This window comes from Balaenoptera borealis (assembly GCF_965194805.1).
Source record: "Balaenoptera borealis genome assembly, chromosome: 9".
NCBI classification, from domain to species: Eukaryota; Metazoa; Chordata; class Mammalia; order Artiodactyla; family Balaenopteridae; genus Balaenoptera; species Balaenoptera borealis.
The window spans coordinates 3,030,087-3,049,802 of NC_138873.1; the positions used below are offsets into that span (position 1 = coordinate 3,030,087).

At 50.9% G+C, this 19,716-nt stretch overlaps 1 protein-coding gene across 4 annotated transcripts in view; it reads left to right on the forward strand.

The window, feature by feature from the left end:
• TBXT (T-box transcription factor T) overlaps positions 1-18,217 on the forward strand; it is a 118,417-nt gene extending 100,200 nt beyond the window's left edge. For 2 of the 4 annotated variants that reach the window (XM_082404623.1, XM_082404624.1), the window contains 7 exons: positions 9,178-9,442; positions 10,199-10,333; positions 11,171-11,232; positions 11,349-11,410; positions 13,228-13,404; positions 14,477-14,606; positions 16,502-18,217. In XM_082404623.1, coding sequence (XP_082260749.1) covers positions 9,178-9,442; positions 10,199-10,333; positions 11,171-11,232; positions 11,349-11,410; positions 13,228-13,404; positions 14,477-14,606; positions 16,502-16,775 — 1,105 coding nt within the window. In that variant the 3' untranslated portion in view covers positions 16,776-18,217. Of the gene's footprint in view, positions 1-724; positions 5,566-9,177; positions 9,443-10,198; positions 10,334-11,170; positions 11,233-11,348; positions 11,411-13,227; positions 13,405-14,476; positions 14,607-16,501 lie in introns of those variants that run through there. The other 2 variants (XM_082404626.1, XM_082404625.1) reach the window with 2 other exon arrangements.
• Positions 18,218-19,716: the final 1,499 nt, after the last annotated feature.

Below are 19,716 nucleotides of genomic sequence, written 5' to 3' on the forward strand. Positions count from 1 at the left end.
ACAAAAAAACCTCCCGTAATTGAATTTTAAAAAAAGATTCAATGGACAAATTCCATATGATATCACTTATATGCTATCTAAAATATGACACAAATGAACTTATTTACAAAACAGAAACAGACTCACAGACAAAGAAAACAAACTTATGGTTACCAAAGCGGAAAGGGGGTGGGGGAGGGATAAATTAGGAGTTTGGGATTAGCAGGTACAAACTACTATATATAAAATAGATAAACAACAAGGACCTACTCTATAGCACAGGGAACTATCTTCAATGTCCTATAATAAATCTTAATGGAAAAGAATATGAAAAAGTTATATATATGTATAACTGAATCACTTTGCTGTATACCAGAAACTAACTCAACATTGTAAATCACCTATAATTCAATTAAAAGAAAAGAAAAAGATTCAATAGGATGCTCAAAAATCCTTAGTTATCTGGGAAATGCCATTTGAAACCACGACATTCTTTTTTATACCCTTCAGATTGGAAAAATTGTAAAATTTGACAATATCAAGTGTTGGCCAGGATGCAAAGAAAGAAGGACCTTACTCGCTGCAGGTGGCGCATAAAACTGGTGCAACATCTTCTGGAAAACAATTCAGCAAATTCTATAAATACCGAAGGTGGACCTTACCCAGAAATTCCCTTTCTAGGCTAACAGCTCATCTATGGGAACTCTTACTCACGGGCATCACAAAGTGTATAAATTTATAGCCTGTATTCAAACCTCAGCAGATAACACTGTACAAGTTCCCACAACGTTCCAGGTTTTTCTTTCAGTGCCTTTATTTATTTATTTATTTGGCTGCGCGTCATGTGGGATCTTAGTTCCCTGACCAGGGATCGAACCCCGGCCCCCTGCATTCGAGACATGAAGTCTTAACCACTGGACCGCCGGGGAAGTCCCTCTCTCAGTGCCTTTCACCTCACCAATTCCTCTAGCACCCAAAGGAAGTAGCTACAATAGTAGAATGGTCTTTTTTTAAAAGCCAGCCTCTGAGGTTAATGATGATCTTTGAAAGTTATACAAGTGGATAAAAAATGAATCAGGCAAAGACCAAGAACACAATTTGAGTCTTCCTACTTACTTCTGTTCTGGAATTACTGTAGTCCACTACTATAACTTGGAGTGACAGCTCCACATGAACTCTGTGACCCTGGGGAGACTTCTTTACCTCTCTGATCTGCATTTTATTTTATTATGAAAATTTTTAAAAGAAGGAGGATAATAATCCTGACTTACATAGGGTGCTTTGGAAGCACAATTAGGATGATGTATTCAGCCTTAAGCACTATTTGGCCTTTGCTTTTCTCTCTGATCAGCATCTCCGACTGGATTGCGAGTTGTTTGAGGATGAGATTTTTTCCTCCTCCAGTTCCTACTATATTGTCATCCTTCGTATTACGAAACTTTTTTTCAGATTTTTCAAAGTATTTAAGCCAACCAGTTCCCCTCGCCAAACAACACACACACACACATCCACACACACACGCCACATTCCATTTATAAATAGTTTTTTGAATGTGGTGGGTAGGAGAGAGATAAACCCATTTGTTTCCGCTTTCCATATATTTAACCTAGTTTGGTGGAAACAAGATGAGTTTAAAGTAAGACAAATCAGACATCCAGCTGCTCTCCATTTTTCCCTCTCTCTGGAGCCTTAGTTTCCTGAATATAAAAGAGGAGCTCTCACCACCTTGCAAAGCTGATGTCTGGCTGATAACATATGCAGGACTCCTCGCATATAATAGACCGCGGTGAATGTTACTTCCTCCTGCCTGTGTTCTCGGGCTGGGACACGCTGGACCCGGGAAGCTGTGTGAGTTGAGGCTGTAGAACGTGCGAATCCTAATTTCCAAATGGGTTTTCCTCCTCAGTGGCTTCTTTTCAGCTGGCAAAGTCCCCGTGGTGGGAACCATTGACTGGGGCTCTTTTCTCACAGACATGCCAAGCCCTCCCCTTTGTCCCGTTTTTTACTATCAGTCTGGTGCTTGATATGGAGGGAGGATGCATTTTAGCCCCTCCTTCTTGCCTTCCCAGCGCCCGGCTCTCCCTCGGGGCGCTCCCCATGTCACCCTCCAGCTCTCTGTTCTCACCCCAGCTGCAGCCGCCGGCCCTCCAAATGCTCTTGCAGATTTCTGCTCCGGGCTCCATCTGTCTTCCCCTCTTTCCCCCTCTCCCAGATAGGCCTTCCCCAAATAGCCTTACAATATCTCTCATTCTCCCTTGTTTTCGTCTTTGTCTGTGGTATATATGGGAATTTCTACAAGAAGTCTCTAAAAGTGCCCCCACAGTTTCTAGGATACAGTGCAGACCTTTCTAGAGTTCTTCCTATCTAGTCCATGAAGATCCCAGAATCCCACCGTCTCAAAAGCCTGCCCAGTGCCCCACCCCCATACCTGCCTGCTGACCTCTGCCCTCTGGCAGCGTCCTCTTCCCAAACCACGCGGGCACCTAGCACACCGGCCTCACCGTAAGCTTTCCCGCCAGACTTGGCCCTCCTGTCTTAACGTCCCCTTTGTTCTTTTTTTTTTTTTTTAAAGAAATCTCCATTTTAATTTTTATAAATTTATTTATTTATTTTTGGCTGTGTTGGGTCTTCGTTTCTGTGCGAGGGCTTTCTCTAGTTGTGGCAAGCGGGGGCCACTCTTCATCGCGGTGCGCGGGCCTCTCACTATCGCGGCCTCTCCTGTTGCGGAGCAGAGGCTCCAGACGCGCAGGCTCAGTAGTTGTGGCTCACGGGCCTAGTTGCTCCGCGGCATGTGGGATCTTCCCAGACCGGGGCTCGAACCCGTGTCCCCTGCATTGGCAGGCGGATTCTCAACCACTGCGCCACCAGGGAAGCCCCCCTTTGTTCTTATTAAATAGGTGATTGGGTCTGTGGAGTCTCCACTGTCAGTAAAAGTCCAGTCTTAAGTCGTCCTCAGCTTTGCTCCAGAATCAAGGCACTAAAACCCCACTGCATGCAGCCGCCCTCAGGTCTCTGCCTGCGCTCCAGTTCAACATCTGGCCACACTGCATACTGTTTTTTCCATAGAAAGAGCAGTCTCCCTCCCACTCCTGGGCCTGGAACCCTGCCTTCTCCCTGCTGCTTCCTCTAGGAAGGGTCAGGCTCCTGAATCTCTTGGGCTCAGAGCCTGCTGTACCAACCCCTCTCACAGCAGCAATCACAACCTGGCCTCATTTGGGACGTAATGTCGGCCTTTCCTGCTGAATAGTTACACTGGGAACCTCAGAGCTGGTCCAGCATAAGCAGTGTATACCAGTCACTCCCAAATCCGTTTGTTTCCAGCGTTCTTTCCTATAAGAGAATTGGTTTGGGACTTCAGATTTAATTCAGTGCCAAAGTAGGATTTTCTAAACTAAGGTATAGAGAAAGGAGACATGCCATTTCATAAGGTCACCGATTAAATGATCGGGTAGAGCTCCCGGGCGTGATTTCTTGAGTAACTTTATACCCGCAATGATGCTCCCACTGCTTCACCCTCATCGCTTCCCTTGGAAGAGCTAATTTCTTTTCATTCTTGGGTCTCATTTTGTACACAGCTCCACAGGGGACCCTTGCTTTACTGTCTTCAGGACGATGGGCGATTCAAGTCAATGAGTAGTGACTCAAGAAAGGCCGCTCTGGATTCTGTGGCTCTTGCATTCTCGTGAATGTTAAGGGCTAATGTTTCGCCCACATCATTGTTAAAATGCTCCCTAGCAGGTCTCCAGGGGGATCTTGAGCTCCTGCTTCTCCTTAAATGCACATATGCTGGCGGCATCCCAATTTTGCCAATCCGGGCGCTCAACAGCAGGAGTCAAGTGCTGGTTCGAGTGAGTAAGACAGACCCTGCACCTCGCCTGCCTCACAGTGTGGTTGTGAGGGGTCCTTGGAGCAGCCGGCAGGCTGGGGACACCGCCCCAAGGGAGGAGGTGTAGGTGGGGAAAGAAAATAGCAGGGAGCCAAGTGTTACGGGTGAGGGGCAATGGGGTTACTCCTAAAACTCAGAGGAGAAGCAGCCTCTGGAAATAATAAATGGCAGGGACCAAAAGATGAATTCAGAAAACTGGTCGGTCTTTTCAGTGAGACACAAAACCATGGCTTCTAAGAAACAGAGCCTCAAGGAGCGAGGAGATTGTGATGCAAGGCAGGGGCGAGGGACTGTCAGAAAACCAAGGCGACAGCAGAAAAAGAAACTCTTCACTGGAGGCAGTAAAAACCAAAAGTGACAGAGAAAAGCAAACTGACAGAGTGGTGTGGGAAAAGCATTTCACAAGCCACTTAATACATGCAGAAAAGGCTAAGGGATGAAACAGTGGAGAAGCTGAGAACAGGCAAGAAATCTGATTTGGAAGCACAGATAAGGTGGAAACAGAAGGACCGAAATTGTTACCACAACACAGGCCAGAGCTGAAGAGATGGTTGAAAGGGCTCTCCCGGCCTTCCTGGAAAAACCGGGAAAAAGACATTCCACCCTGAAGACAAACTATGAACTACGAGGCCTGAGAAACTCAAGAACCCAGGAGAACAAGCTACCCGCCACAGAAGGGACCACAATCCAGCCACCTACAGATTTCTCCTCTGCTGCCTGGGATTCCAGGACGGAGGCAACTGCGCTGGGGTCTTACGGGGAAAAGTCACAGTCCCAGGCGTTCAGCCTCACCAGACTTGTTTGTTTGTTTTTAGTGTGTGAACGCCCATCAGGAAACCGTACACTGCCATCTGTGACAAAGCTTTGTGGCTGAGAACGTATAGCCAGGATGGAATTGGTCTTGAAGCACTTCCTTGGGCTAATAATCCAACTCCACACCTGCCAAGGCCACACCCTCCCCTGCACTTCCGGAGAGAGGTCTGGAAGCTCAAAATGATAGCCCGACTGCCCTCTTCCTGGGGCTGCAGTGATGGGTCAGCCAGGTCCAGGGCTGAGACACGACTGAGAAAGACTTTGAGAAACAAGTCTTTGCTCTCCTCCACAAACCAGAGATGCCCCAGACAACCCAATGGCCTTTGAAGACTTTCAATGCTAAGGAGTCTAAAGAATTATATTGTGCAACTTTAAAAACCATAACAAAATTCATCGGGTTTCTTTCAGCGGGATAGACAGAAAAACCACGAGCGACAGAAAAGATTTGCTATCAAGCGCCCTTTATATTTGTCTTAAATTTAGGATGCAAATGCTTTTGTTAAGTCTGCTTAACCAGTGTGGAAGAAGGGCTCACCAGAAGAACAGAATGGAAAAAAAAAGTTGAGGAAAACACACCCACATATGCAGTGATTAACGCTTGAGGTTTGCATTTTCATACGTGCGCGCACACACACACGAGCACACGCACATGATGTACATAAAGATATGTACATCCATCATGTGTATAGTATAGTCTACAGTGAGCACAAATTATAGAATCAAAAATCAATTTATTTTTTAAGGAAGAAGAAAAAATAAAAGAAGGAAACTGGAGGGCATGGCGGGGGTCCCACAACGCTGTCCCTGCCCTGATTGCCCTTGAGCCTGTTATGGCACCATTGATACCCGCTCCCACAAGACAAATGGTTTTGTTGCTTGAGAGGGAGGTGGGTCTGGGGAAAACCTCGTCTCTGGGATATGAGCGGTGTGTGTGTGTATGTGCTTTTTTGTAAAGTGTTTCCTAAGTTATTGGTGGACCCTAAGGCCCAGCCGTAAGGCCTTCACTTATTTTTCTGGGCCGGCTGGCTAGACTTCCCAACGGGAGAAAGATCTTGGGAAAGAAACATCTGGGGAGCCCTGGCCCCTCCTCCCCCCAAGGAAGCACCTTGTTATTAACTGGGAATTCTTTATAGCTGGGCGGGAGGAAGTTTCTGGCTGTAAACTGTCATGCACGGTAGCCTTCATTGAAAGGGCCCGGAGAGTGGAGACGCTTATCCTGAGAACCAAGGAACAAAGATCCAGAAAATCAGGCACAGAGAAGAAAGGAAAAATACGAGGCGGTGACAGTCGGGAGACCTCCGCAGCTACGGCGCAGCCCCTAAGCCCCGGCGTCTCGCCCAGCTGCGCGCTGAGCTTTCCACGCGCCGCTCTGGAAGCCTGGACCTTCCTTCTGGAGGGAAGAAATGTCGCTGCTCACGTTTGAGAGCTAACATTCTTTTCTGCCGGGGCTTCCTTCTTATTTGTCCGTGCCCCCTCCCGCTTGTGAAGCCGAATTGAAATCGGAACCACAGTTACTGGAGCGACCTGGTAAACCCGCGGGTCCTCACCCGCGCTTCCAGCCTTTGGGAAAGTCGACCCCGAAGCATCAGCGCCAAGAGAGCTCCCGCCTTAGGTGTCAAGGAGTGTCCTAAGCTTGGCTCCCGGCCGGGGGTTTTAGAGATCCCCCACTGCCTGGTACCCACGCTTCTTCCCCCTCCACCTCACACCCACCCCCCTTTATTCTAAGTGCGCAGGCTCGGGAGGTCTCAACCGCACAGATGACCTTTCGACATTTTTAATTTCTCCGGAAAGCCCCCCAAAGCCTATGGCCCGAAGGGCCGGGTGGAAGGCGACTCAGCAGGGTCTGGGTCCCGGGAGCAAATGAGGTCCTTTTGGTGCCTCTTTCCAGAAGGAAACTCTCCCCCTCGGGTCAGCTCCCTGGGCATTTCCTTGCATCCTAGACAACAAAAGAAACTGAGAAATGCGACAGTGACGGGGTGCGCCCGGCCTCGCGACTCCGCAGGCCCCATCTGGAGGGGGGCGGAAAGGCAGCCAGCCGGCGAGCGCGCTCACCCCTCCCCAGGGGGCTGCAGGCGCGCGGTCCCTCCCGCGGTCCCCCGGCGTCCTCGACCCCGGAGCGAGCCCGGCCCCGCGCGGGGCAGGGCACGGTGAGCGCGGGGCGCAGATTCCACGACCTCCCCGCAGAGCCAGACCCCTGGCGAAGGCGCAGGGTTGTTCGCAATGGGTGCCCCGCCGATGGCGTGGCTTTTCCCAGAGGGCGTGAGGTGGGGTGAGCGCCGAGCAGACGCGGGGCACCGAGGCTGGGACCACGCGCCCTCTTTAGCGAGCGATTCCGAGGCGCGCAGACCGCGTCCCGACGCCGAGCATCTGCTGCCGTCCCCCTTCCTGGGGTCCCGTTTTAGGAGGAATGTTATTGTCTGAAGAGGCCCTATTGAACTATTTCCTGCTCATTGTCACCTTTCCTTCTCTCTCCTCGCGGAGGTTCTCCCCGAAAGGTAATAAACCACTCGAGCCCCGCACGGCCGGGCGCTGCGGCCGGCCGGGTGGGGAGACGCACCTGGAACCCGGCTCGCCGGGAAAGCCCGGCCCGCCCCCTCCCACTCCCACCTTCCGCGAAAGCAGAGACCAAACCCCACAGAAGTGGAGCCAGCTCTCGGGTTACACTCAGTGCACGCACAGACCTCGTCCTCAAAGTCCTGCTTGGATAAGGGGGGAGCGAGAAAACATCCCCAGAGGGGTCGTTGGTTGATTTCGGCCTATCTCGCTCTCGGGGCGCTGGATGGGCCCGCGGGCAGACGCTCCGAGCGTGGGCCCTCCCTTTCCAGACACGCGAGGGTTGCGGAGAACAGGGGACGCCGGGTGGGCTGATCCATGGTCGCGGGTGTTAGCGGAGTCACCTGAAGCGCCGCGGGCCGAGGGACGTGTCGGGACGGGACCGGGCTCGGCGGCGGGCTGGGCCTTCGGAGGAGCGGAGACCAGCCCGACCCGGGCTAGGCACAGGGCGCGCCCTTAAGCGGGGCTGTGCGCGATGGTCGCTGGCGAGGGACGGACGCCGGCTCGGGCGCAGGTGAGAGCCGCGGTGCCACTCCAGGCTGGCACACCTGCGGGGTCCCGGGTGCGCTTCGAGAGAGAGAGGAGGGCCCCGCGCGCGAGAGCTGGGGAGCTTCGCGGGCAGCTGGGCAACTCCTCGGCGAGGTGCGTGCCGGGGCGAGCTCGGGAGCCCTGCCCGTCCATCCCCACCCCGTCCGTCCCCCATCCCCTCCCGGCCTTCGGGGCCAGCCCGGCCGCTTTGATGGAGGTGCAAACATTTGGAGGAGGGCGGAGGTGTAGGCGCTGGGCCGGGGCTCGCGGGGCCTGGCTCCGGATTTACAGAAAGCAGGCGCGGGAGCCCATTGTTGGCCCCCCGCCTCCGCGGCGCGCCCGGCTCAGTCTGATATGGCCGCTCGCGGCCAATGGGCAGCGGCCCTGGCACTTCAAAGGGCGCGCGGCCCAATCCGCCGCGCCCCCCTCGGCGGCTCTCGAGGCTCTATTTATGCCGAGGGGCGATTTTCTCTCCCCGGAGACCTCCTCCAGTAGCTCCTTGCGGGAGTTCAAGTGGAATAACCTTCCCCCCACCCCTTTCCCCCGCCCCTCCCCCCCGGATCTCTATCCTCGCCCTCCTCCCAGGTCTGTGCTGGCACCCGGGCGCCGTCGCAGGTCTGGGCCCGAGCGGCCCCTCTTCCTGGCAGAGCGGCCGCCTACTGGGGCGAAGGTGGCTCTCGGGTAGCAAGTCGGGGCTTCGGGGGGCGGTGGGGAGGGGGCGGGCGGGAGGATGAGCTCCCCCGGCGCCGAGGGCGCGGGGAAGAGCCTGCAGTACCGCGTGGACCACCTGCTGAGCGCCGTGGAGAGCGAGTTGCAGGCGGGCAGCGAGAAGGGCGACCCCACGGAACGCGAGCTGCGCGTGGGCCTGGAGGAGAGCGAGCTGTGGCTGCGCTTCAAGGAGCTCACCAACGAGATGATCGTGACCAAGAACGGCAGGTAGGCGCGCACCAAGCCGGCGTGTGCCACGCGCTCGGGCGGGCCGGGCAGCCGGGCTGGAGAGTTCCTTACCTTCCAACACTTTCTCCCGGTCTTTTTGCTCGTTTCCGCTCAGACTGGGGAACAGACCCTTGTGGCCCCTAATTGTCCCTCTGGGACTTCTTCGCGTTATCCTCACTCTTCTGGGCAGGAGGGACTCCCGGGGGACTCCCCCGAGCCGCGCCTCGCCCACGCTCACCCCGCGGGCTGGACCCGGCTGCTGCAACCCTCCGCCAGGTCCTCTCCCGCCCCGCCTCTGGAGGCCGGGGGGTAGTGAGGAGGGTGCCTGTGGATCTAGGAGAGTCCGGGGAAGGGGGGAGCTCGGGCGTCCCCTTTGTAAGGTCCCAAGGGGGCTCCTCTTTGCTCCAAATGCAGATGCCCCTGCCTTCTTCGTTCTAACGGGTCAGAGCCGGGGTCCTCCAGCTTCGCTCCTTCCTTTCCAGGAGGATGTTCCCGGTGCTGAAGGTGAACGTGTCTGGCCTGGACCCCAACGCCATGTACTCCTTCCTGCTGGACTTTGTGGCGGCCGACAACCACCGCTGGAAGTACGTGAACGGGGAGTGGGTGCCAGGGGGCAAGCCTGAGCCGCAGGCGCCCAGCTGCGTCTACATCCATCCCGACTCGCCCAACTTCGGGGCGCACTGGATGAAGGCGCCGGTCTCCTTCAGCAAAGTCAAGCTCACCAACAAGCTCAACGGAGGGGGCCAGGTAGGTGTGAGGGGGTGCGGGGACGGGGTGGCGGACGACGCGAGGAGGGGCCCCGAGACTCTGCACCTTGTCCCCGGGGAGCCTTGGAAGGGCGCTGCGTGCACGGAGGTGACATCTGCCTTCCTCAGTTCAGCCTGCAGTGTTGTTTATAGTAAACTGACGACGGTAACACCAAGGCCTGGAGAGCGGGGAGAGGGCGCAAAGCCTCCCCTTTGAGCACTCAGGCAGATCTCAAGTTTTGGGGAACTTTTGCGTCCTAGCCCTCAACTTTCCTAAGGGTAGAGAAAATATCAGTCTTGATAGTCAACGGTCGCTTTAGAGCTGAATATGTCCACATATTTACTGCGTGGAGTCTGAACAAACTTGTAAATCTGTCCTTCTCTACAGAACGTCTTTACCTGGGGATTGTTACTGGGAGACCCGGTGTTCCCGTAAGCTGCGATCTCGCTCAGGCATTTAAAGCTGTCTGCAGCTGCCCTGGAAGCCTTAGAACTTTACCAGGTCAAAGCATTTCGTGATGGGCATTCATTGCCTTTAATGGTGTGCAGCATCTCACATTCCTTTTTCCAAACTAGTCGTGAGAGCAGCACCTAATGGGAAACCTACCAACCTGAACAGTAAAGACATTTTCCTGTGGGCTGCAGGATTTTCTGCATCTTGGATGTATTTTTCTCCTCCTCAGCAGGACATACGGATGTTTTGTTGTCTTAACGGTAGGACTTTGATGATCACCGTTCCCGTGTTTATGTGTCTCAGATCATGTTGAACTCCTTACATAAGTATGAGCCTCGAATCCACATCGTGAGAGTTGGGGGTCCGCAGCGTATGATCACCAGCCACTGCTTCCCGGAGACCCAGTTCATAGCGGTGACCGCTTATCAGAATGAAGAGGTGAGGGGGGCGCGGGCAGCCATCGGTCTGGATGATTCTGGATGCGGGAGATTCCCGCGAATGCCAAGAGCCTGTGTGATTATTGTACTTTTAGACTGATAATTAATGCCTTTTCAAGTAATTTACTGTAACTATAAAATTGGGACAGCGGGAGAAAAGTTTTAAAATAAGTACTCATTCAAGCACTTTCCCCTTTAGTTTTCCATAAAAGCATCCAAAACTCGAAGCATCCACTAAAGGCTCAAAATGAAAAGGTGAATAAAACATTTAGGTTAAAGGACTGTAAGAATTTAAGAACGGGACTTCAGAGAAAGGGGGGCCTCTCCTTACTCTGCGAATCTTCCTAAAAGGGTTGGGGGCATCCCTCCAAATCTGTGGTGTGAAGAGTCAACTAGATGCAGAATACAGTTTAGTGCCTGTAAATCCATATCTAAGTCTGACCCCAAAGTACAGGCGGTTTGTGATTAGCTGGTCAAGTTGTCAGTGTTGACTGCCAACTAGAACTAGCAGTCACTATTCCTAAGCAGACCCGGGTTATGTTTTGAGCCCTGTTTGTTTGGTTGATGCACACAGAATATTGTCAGCAGTAGGTTAAACTTAATGTGAATTCCACTCGGAAAATCAGCACTTAAAAGCTTTTCATAATTGTGCTCTTCTTTATAAAATATGACGATTACTCGGCTACTTCAGATCCAAATAGAAAAATGTACCTGGAAATAAATCTGATTATATTTGAATATTTAAAGGGGGTGCTGGTGGTTCCTGATTTCTTGGTGCCAAATTAAATCCTCTGGCGAATGAGCAACATACTAGTAAACGCAACTTCTTGTTTTTCAGATCACAGCTCTTAAAATTAAATACAATCCATTTGCAAAAGCTTTCCTTGATGCAAAGGAAAGGTGAGAGAATTCTAACTATACCCTTTGAGCAAAGAAGTGTGCAGAAAGATGAACTATTGCTGCAAATACTATGTTCTGAATGTCCTCCTTGACAATTCGCTGCACTTCTTTGGCAGAAGCGATCACAAGGACATGATGGAAGAACCTGGAGACAGCCAGCAATCTGGGCACTCCCCATGTACGGTTTGTTGCGCTCTGGCCAGATGCGCCTTGTTTCGGGGGCTAGCCTGCTGGGACCTGGAAGCTGGGGACGGAGCAGACAGGGCTTCTGGGTGCACGTGGGGAGCACGGTGCCGTTTGCTGTGCAGGGCACCTGGCCCTCAGCCCCTGCTCCATCTGGGGCTTGCGGATGCCCCCCCAGCCCACAGGGCTCCTGACAGAGAAGCCTGGGGAGAATTTACTGGGGTTCTTTTGCTGTGCTTCAAGGCAGCTCCAACCATGGCCTGGATGGATGGCTGACACCTTGATGGGTGTTTACACCCTGCTGTGTTGGGCAAGAGGAGAGCCCGGCTCTTATATCCACTATGAGATGGTTTCTCTTTTTGTTAATGACTGAAAACTGAAGGACCATGTTTGGAACGATGCTTATGATCACGTGTGGTTTTCCCCTTAGCCTGCTTCGGTTCTGGGAAGGGCCCATCAGCTCATGCTGGAAACAGTGGAGCGTAGGATGGGAAGGTCTGCTTTAAGTCTAGCTTCATTTAGGAGTTCCATGAGCCAGAGAAGTGATACACGTCTGCAGCAGAGTCTGTTAGGAGGAAGGACTGTGTCTAGCCCTCCTCTCCACGCAGGGAGGGGACCGTGAGAGAGGAAAGTCAGTGTTGGCTGCTCACTTCAGGGGTCTGGAGGAACCGGCACAGCCGCCTCCTCAAACTGTGTGTATTTCTTTCTTTTTCTATTTCTTTTTCTTTCTTCCTCCCTCCCTCCTTGTCTCCCTCCCTCCCTCCCTTCCTTCCTTCCTTCCTCCCTTTCTTCCTTCTTCCTTCTCTCCTTCTTGTCATCTTATGGACTAATTTAACAAACAGCTCTCCTAAGTGGCTCATGGGCTGCCACGTCATAGAGCAGAATATGAACAACTGCTCTGGCAAGTGATGGAGCCCAAACTTTGCGGCCACATCTGGACCTTCCCCTCATTTGGATGTTGTCTGAAGAATTGTTTGTAGTTTGGGAATTGGAGCCAGAGTAGTTGTCCTCTAGTGGTTGTTTTTCTGATTTTTTTTTTAAAGTTAAAAAGGAAACGGAGAAGAAACTGGAGTTTTAAAGGAGGGCAGGGCAATGTTGGAACAATTTTCTGATTGATGTGTAAGGCGGGGAGAGTGAGGGCCTAAAGCAGAAGAAAGGTGAGCAGAACATGGGTGCCCCTCCAGCCAGGCCAGGAGCCCCTCCGTGTGACAGTGTGGGGTGGGAGGAGGGGCACGGAGGGGCACGGAGGGGCACGGAGGGGCTCCGCTGCAGGGTTCGCCCCGTGTGTCCTGAATGCGCCTGGCCCTGAATCTGAATTCTGTCTCTTTTTACATTATATTCAAGCTCAGCAGTTAGGCCCTGAAAGCTAACCTGCCTGGGGGAACGGAACATCCCGTAAGAGGCCGGGAGGATTCCGGGGGGGCGTTGAGGAGGCCTCAGGGCTGGCTGAGGTCGGGGGTCAGTCTCCCAGGGTTTCGGCTGTTCTGTGGGTTTCGAAACCTCGGCCAGCCTGTGGCACCTGAAGACTCCCCTGGGTCCTCGGTGTTCACGAATCCTGAGCAAAAGATCCACCACTTCCTGGCCTCTGCCCTCCTGCCTTTTAGTAGTTTTTGTTTGCTTGTGTGTTTTGGGGTTTTCTGGGGGCCATGCCGCTCAGCTTGTGGGATCTTAGTTCCCTGACCAGGGTGAACCCGGGTCCTCGGCAGTGAGGGTGCGGAGCCCTAACCGCTGGACCTCTGGGGGCTTCCCCCCCTGCCCTTTACATAATGGAAGTGATGCAAAAGTCAGGTACTCAGCCTTCTTCTCTCACAGCAGGGGGGTGGTTGATTCCTGGAACCAGCACCCTGTGTCCACCTGCCACCCCTCACCCTCAGTTTGGAGGCCCCCTCTCTCTTCCCTCCACGCACGGCTGTGAAAGGTACCCGGCCCTGAGGAACCACCGCCCAGCCCCCTACCCCAGCCCTTACGCGCATCGGAACAATTCTCCAAGTAAGTCCTGAGCGGAAGTAGGCCCGGGCTTTGCGGGTGGCCGGAAGACCTCTGGAAGGGGCAAGGCAGTCTGCAGGGCTCCTGAGAGCAGGCCCTTTATCGGCTCAAGAGGGACCTTCTTTTCATGTCCACGTTACTGCTGGCTCGACCACAGAGATGTCCAGTCCAGGGCGCCTTTAGGGCTGAATGTGACCGTTATTGCTCGAGCATCCTTACTCCAGGACTAGGGGCCCATGTCTAGGCGCCCAGGTTTGGATATTTTATGAACCCTTCGAAAGTGATGATGTCGGGCCAGCTAGGCACTCGAGCTACTAGCTTGACTGACGCACGTGTGTTTCTCCAAGTGTGGTACCCGGGTCAGCAGCCCCAGTATCATCTGAAAAGCCCCCAGACTTACAGAATCAAAAGCTCTAGGGGCGGGCCCAGCCCTTGGTGGTTTAACAAGCCCCCAGGCGACCCTGGTGCAGGCTTGAGTCTTGTGATCAGCGGGCCAGACCATGAAGATCCCTGGACCTAATTCTCTCTAACACCATGGTTGCCCAGACTTCATTTTGTCTGGCTCCAAAAGGAGGGAAAAAGCTAATGAACACCATAAAACAATGAAGCAATTAAAGCTGATTTGAAATGAAAGGAGCTTATTTGGGAAGGAAATAGTTGTCCAACCAGAGGCTAGAAGATCATATTTTAGATTTTGCCTGGTTTCTAAAGCCTGGTTTTTAATTCTTAAGAAATAATCCTTTGGGGAAAAGGCAGGTTAAAATTACATTGATTTTATTTTTAAAGATAATTAATCCTCGATCATGTGATTGTAGGATTCCATTTCTACAGGGCAGCTATTGATCTAATGATAAAGAAAAAGCCTGGGTACTGGAATATATTCAAATATATACATTTGACAATAAGTATTAGCCTTTGATGACCAATTTAGCAGGCTAGTGGACTGTTTTCTCTACTTAATATCGCACACATTTTGTTTTCAGTGTTGGGTAGCTCCAGCTATTGGTAGTATTTCAATGCATTTTGTCACTCTTGGAAGATCCCATCAGTAATGACACTTTCTTACGTCCCGTAGCCTATTCTGACAATTCATCTGCATGTTTGTCCATGCTCCCATCCCACGACAATTGGTCCAGCCTTGGAATGCCTGCCCACACCAGCATGCTCCCCATGAGTCCGAATACTGGTCCTCCTACGGGCTCTAGGTAATGTATGTCTGGGGAATGACGCAAACCGTCCTGGGAACTCTGAGTGCCTATGACTTCATGCCATCTCTCTCACTGGCCTCTATTCTGCCCTTCACTTATGGGTGTTGGGTTTTTGTTTATAACTTGACCATTTAGCCAGGTGTGTCCGGGGACCCCAGGTTACATGACTGCTGTGAGTTCCTGCTTCAGCCTGTTCTCTGGGAAGACCAGTTGCTCCCTCAGGCTGGATGGGAGCTGGGCTGTAATGGAAGGGAACCAGGGACCCTATCCTGGCTTGGCTATTTACTAGTTCTTGTGATGGACAAGTCTCTTGAGCCTTGTTTCTTCAAGAAAAGGGCACTAAATAACCCCAGCCTCAGCCTGTCTTTATAGGGTTATTGGGGTCAGTAGGTGAATTTTGCAGAAATGTTTCCAGAACCTTTTTTGACAGGCAGATTTAAATTAAGGAAATAACTTTGTTGGATTTCTGTGGATATAGAATCAATGTTCTTAACATATATGCTGGGTAACTTGTAAAGAATGATGACTATTTTCTTAACTTGAAAATTATATAGAGGGAGATTGGCTTAAAGAAATCAAGCCGGTCGGTAAATGTATTGCATTTCTTCATAGGATTATTATAATAGAGAACTGAAATAACAAAGCTAGAGGTCAGTCCACACTTTCTAATGAGGAAATGGGCTCAAAGATATTAAATGATTGGACAAGTTGGCTTACAGCAGACTGAGTCTGTAGACAAGGCATCTTGACCCCAAAAGCAACGCAGTTTCTGTGTACAAAATATCGCTATTTGCCTAAGATCTTAATTCTTTATTTTTAGGAAACAATTCCTTTAAAATAAGAATCTAATTGTCTACTGTTAAAAATAAAGCAAGCAATACATAATCAGCAAGCTTTTCCAGGGCTCTGAAGACACCTAGAAAACTGCTGTAAATTGGATGATCTGTAGGTTACAAAGGGGCCCCCCCCCGAGGACGTTAGAGGATGTCAGTGCATCTTGGAACCTTGTTTCTTTGCATCTGTAAAATGGGGATGGTAACCTACCTCACTTAACTCAGGCCTGTTTGCACGTTCAAGTGCATCTGAAGTGCAGGGCATGGCTTGGTAAACTGTATAGCCCACGACAGCGTACGGTCTCATTATTCATTTATAAAAGGATTCTACTATAAGAGAGAGACATTTTCCTGAAACAAAATTGTAGCCTAGTGTAATGCTATTCAAGCCTGTGTTCCCAGACTGGGGGGTTTAATACCCATTTCCAATTCCTTCTTTCAGAGATGGGGAAACAGAGCCTCAGAGGTGGTCGCAGAACAAGGCTAACGTGATAAAGCTAATTAATTGGGGTTTGCTTCCGGGTCTCACTGCTGGTGCACTTCTTTCTGCCGTGGGTCAGGCTAACTAACGCGTGCTGAGATGTGGTGCCCATCCGGCAGCCCCTGGATGCTCACCCCCCACCACTCGGTGTTTGAGAAGCCTGTCGTCTCCCTCGAAGGAATCACTGCGGCGGGTGGGGGGGGGCATGCTAGTTAACAGATGCTTAAGCACATCCTCTGAAACATCTGATTCAGTATATCTGAGAATTTTGGATTCTGAACATGAGCGCAAAGCTGGAGTATTTTGCTCTGCCAGGAGCTGTGTCTACGTCAGCAGCCTTTTTAGCTATTGATTTTGTCCTAATGATTTTGTTCATTGTTAATGCATGAGACAATAACTTCGATGCACGTCAGAGTGTGGTTTAATAACGCAGAGGAAGTGGCCCGTTTGAAAGAAAGCTGCCATATGACCCACTTATCAGGAGTGGGATTTGGGGGGTTTGTTTTCCCCTCCTGCAGCTGATCTGGAGCCCCTTCCCAGGTCTCTGACTCATCTGTTTCTCCGTTTTTCCATTTCAGTCAGTATCCCAGCCTGTGGTCCGTGAGCAACGGCACCATCACCCCGGGTGCCCAGACGGCAGGGATGTCCAACGGGCTGGGAGCCCAGTTCTTTCGAGGCTCTTCTGCCCACTCTGCCTCTCTCGCCCACCCAGTCTCGGCTCCCTCCTCCTCGGGATCCCCACTGTACGATGGGGCCTCCACGGCCACAGATATTGCCGACAGCCAGTACGATGCCTCGGCCCAAGCCCGCCTCCTAGCCTCGTGGACGCCCGTGTCACCTCCGTCCATGTGAGCCGGAGCCTGTGTCTTAAAGATGCAATGACTTTCTCGTGGCAGCAAGTCTTGATTTGATTGGTAGGCTCATGGGGCGGGGGAAGGGAATAAGGCCTATTAACCTCACTTTAAATAAGAGGAGAATACACGTTCTGTTATTTTCGAGAGCCCCACTGACACCACCTTTGTTCTTCCTCGGTGGTGGCAGTGCCGTCCTGGGTCCTCGTGCGCTGCAGGTGAATTCAAGTGTGGAAGCAAGGCAGTTGGCCTAACTCGCCGTGATTCACAGTAAAAATGACTTGCTAGCATGCAGAAACTTTGTTTCTCGTACAGCACGTAGGTGACTCTGGCACATCAATATGTAAACTCCACTGGTCCTACTCTAGTGAGATAAAAAGCACACTTTTAATTCTCTTCCTTCTTGCTTTCAAGTAGCCTTCAGGTTCCCTTTGTGGCAGGGGTCACAGTTGGAGCTGAGCTGTGAAAGACAGAATTAAATCATAGTTGAGGACAGCAGATTGTAGTTAAAATGGAAATGTCCAGCTCTGCCCACTAGAATGTGTTTATTTTACGCATAGGTAGCTAATCTCTTGTACTGTTAAACCTACAACTGTTTATATTTTTCTTCTGACAATGTAGCCAAAGACAATCAGCAGAAAGCATTTTCTGCAAAATAAAGGCAATGTGCAAAATTTGGTTGGTCTAGTTATTATTCAAACTTCTCTTTTGGAATGAGACTTTGCTGTTCCTTATAGCTGGTGGTTAAGACTGTCCTGGAGAAGCTTTTCAATCTGTTCCAGACTTTAGTATTTTACCTAATCAGTTGCAGGACTGGAAGTGAAATTTGCATATATTTATTTACTCAATGCTAATTGCCACAAAATGCAAACAATGTTAAAAGATTTTCAAGAGAGTTAAATAGTCAGCACTGAATCATGAATATGGTAATGGCAGAATGTAGAACATGCAGATGCCATAAAGATTAATATGGGATGTCTACCCCGTTCAAGCAAAAATACATAAAATGAATTGACAAAATGTTACAGTTTATAAACGTAAGGTGTAGTTGCCACAGTCATTTAAACAATATGGCACTTGTAAATATCTTTCCTGCAGCTAAGACTTCCCAGCAGTGAGCCAGAACCACGCTTGTGCTAGACTGGGGCAATTTCTCCATCTAGTGGCAGAATCCTTACTTTAATCCTACTGGTTCGAGCTTGATATTCTGAACCTCTGCTTTCTAAAAGAGTGTAAACTTAGAATGTAAGTGTAAAGGGCTGTATTTTTAGTGTGTCTGTGCCTGCTTTCCAAGTGGGACGTGCTTCTTGTAAACTATTTGCCACTTAAAGTTTTTCTGGGTTTTATTCCTACTAGGTTTTATTGCAACTCATGCAGAAATACCCCAGATCAGAAGATTTCTGGATATAAAAGTATTGGAAGAATATTTTTAAAAAAACCACTGCCCAAAAAAAAAAAAAAAAACCACTGCCCAAGTAGGACTGGGAAGTAAACTGGCCTCAGTGGTTTGGCCCCAGGCGTGAGGCCTACTGGAGAAGGGTGAGGGGCCTTAGGGAAGGAGGTGAGGGGTGGATGGTACACGCTGCAATCCCGGGATCCCGTAGTGCAGGTGTTTCCCAGGAAGCTTGTCTGTCTCCTGCGTCACCCTGACTGCTCTCTGAAGGCTGGGACTATATTCCGAGGACCTTCCCCAGCGCCCGTCCCTTCCCAGGCCTTACAGAGCGCTAATGAGCAATGACTGACCTGTAGACGAAGAGGGGCCTGGGTCCCCTGAGACTCGGACGCTGCGGCTTATTGAGGGGTTGCTCCCAGGAGCACCGCCGGGGGGCGTGGCCCTGCCCCACGCTGGGGGCTGCGGGGAGACGGAGTCACACAGTCCTGACCCCAGGGACCGTCTACTTAGGGCTTTGACATGGTTGAGTTTCTAAAGGTGACCCAGAGTTCGAATTCAAGGAGTTCATATTTTAATATACCAAATAGCATCTTTTCAGCTATGCAGTGGGGCAGTGGCAACCGCATAGCACAAGGAGCCTGCAACTTGGTACAAAAGGCCTGGATATGAGTGTCCATTTGCCTCCCTTGCTGTGGGACCCCAGGAAAGTTAGTTACCTCTCCAGAAGTTCAAGTTCCTTATCTGTCAAGGTGGAGAAAGAAAAAACTGGATGGTGTTAAAATGGATCTGTTTTATCCTGAGCACACATCAGGGCCTCAGTTTGTCCTATCGGCCAGTTGAAAAATGCTGTGAAATCTATCAAGAAGAAGAAACTTAACCTATGAGACACCAGGAATTTTCATCGACAGCATACAAAGGAAAAAGATTGTGTCACACAAGAGGAGGGAAAGAGGCCACCAGGGAAAGGAGAAGTAGAAGTTATTGGAATGACAGCATCTGAAGAGGATTTCACATTGTTGGGAGGGGCACTGCGTCTGAGCCTGGGTGACAGCAGAGACAGCAGAAGATGGCCACAAACAGATAGAGAACAGCTTACCCCCCTTTCATCCTTCCCTGCATTTTAACCTGTAATTACTGTCTACCACGGACGGACAGAAGATGTGTGTTAGCAAACATTATTCTTCTTAAAATAAAACTTGGCTTTAAAAACAAGAAAGGGGGCTTCCCTTGTGGCGCAGTGGTTAAGAATCCGCCTGCCAACGCAGGGGACACGGGTTCGATCCCTGCTCGGGGAAGATACCACATGCCACGGAGCAACTAAGCCCGTGCGCCACAACTACTGAGCCTGCGCTCTAGAGTCCGCGCGCCACAACTGAGCCGGTGTGCCACAACTACTGAAGCCCATGCGCCACAACTACTGAAGCCCATGCACTCAGAGCCTGTGCTCCACAACAAGAGAAGCCCCTGCTCACCGCAACTAGAGAAAGCCCGTGCGCAGCAACAAAGACCCAATGCAGCCAAAAATAAATAAAAAATTTATTAAAAAAAT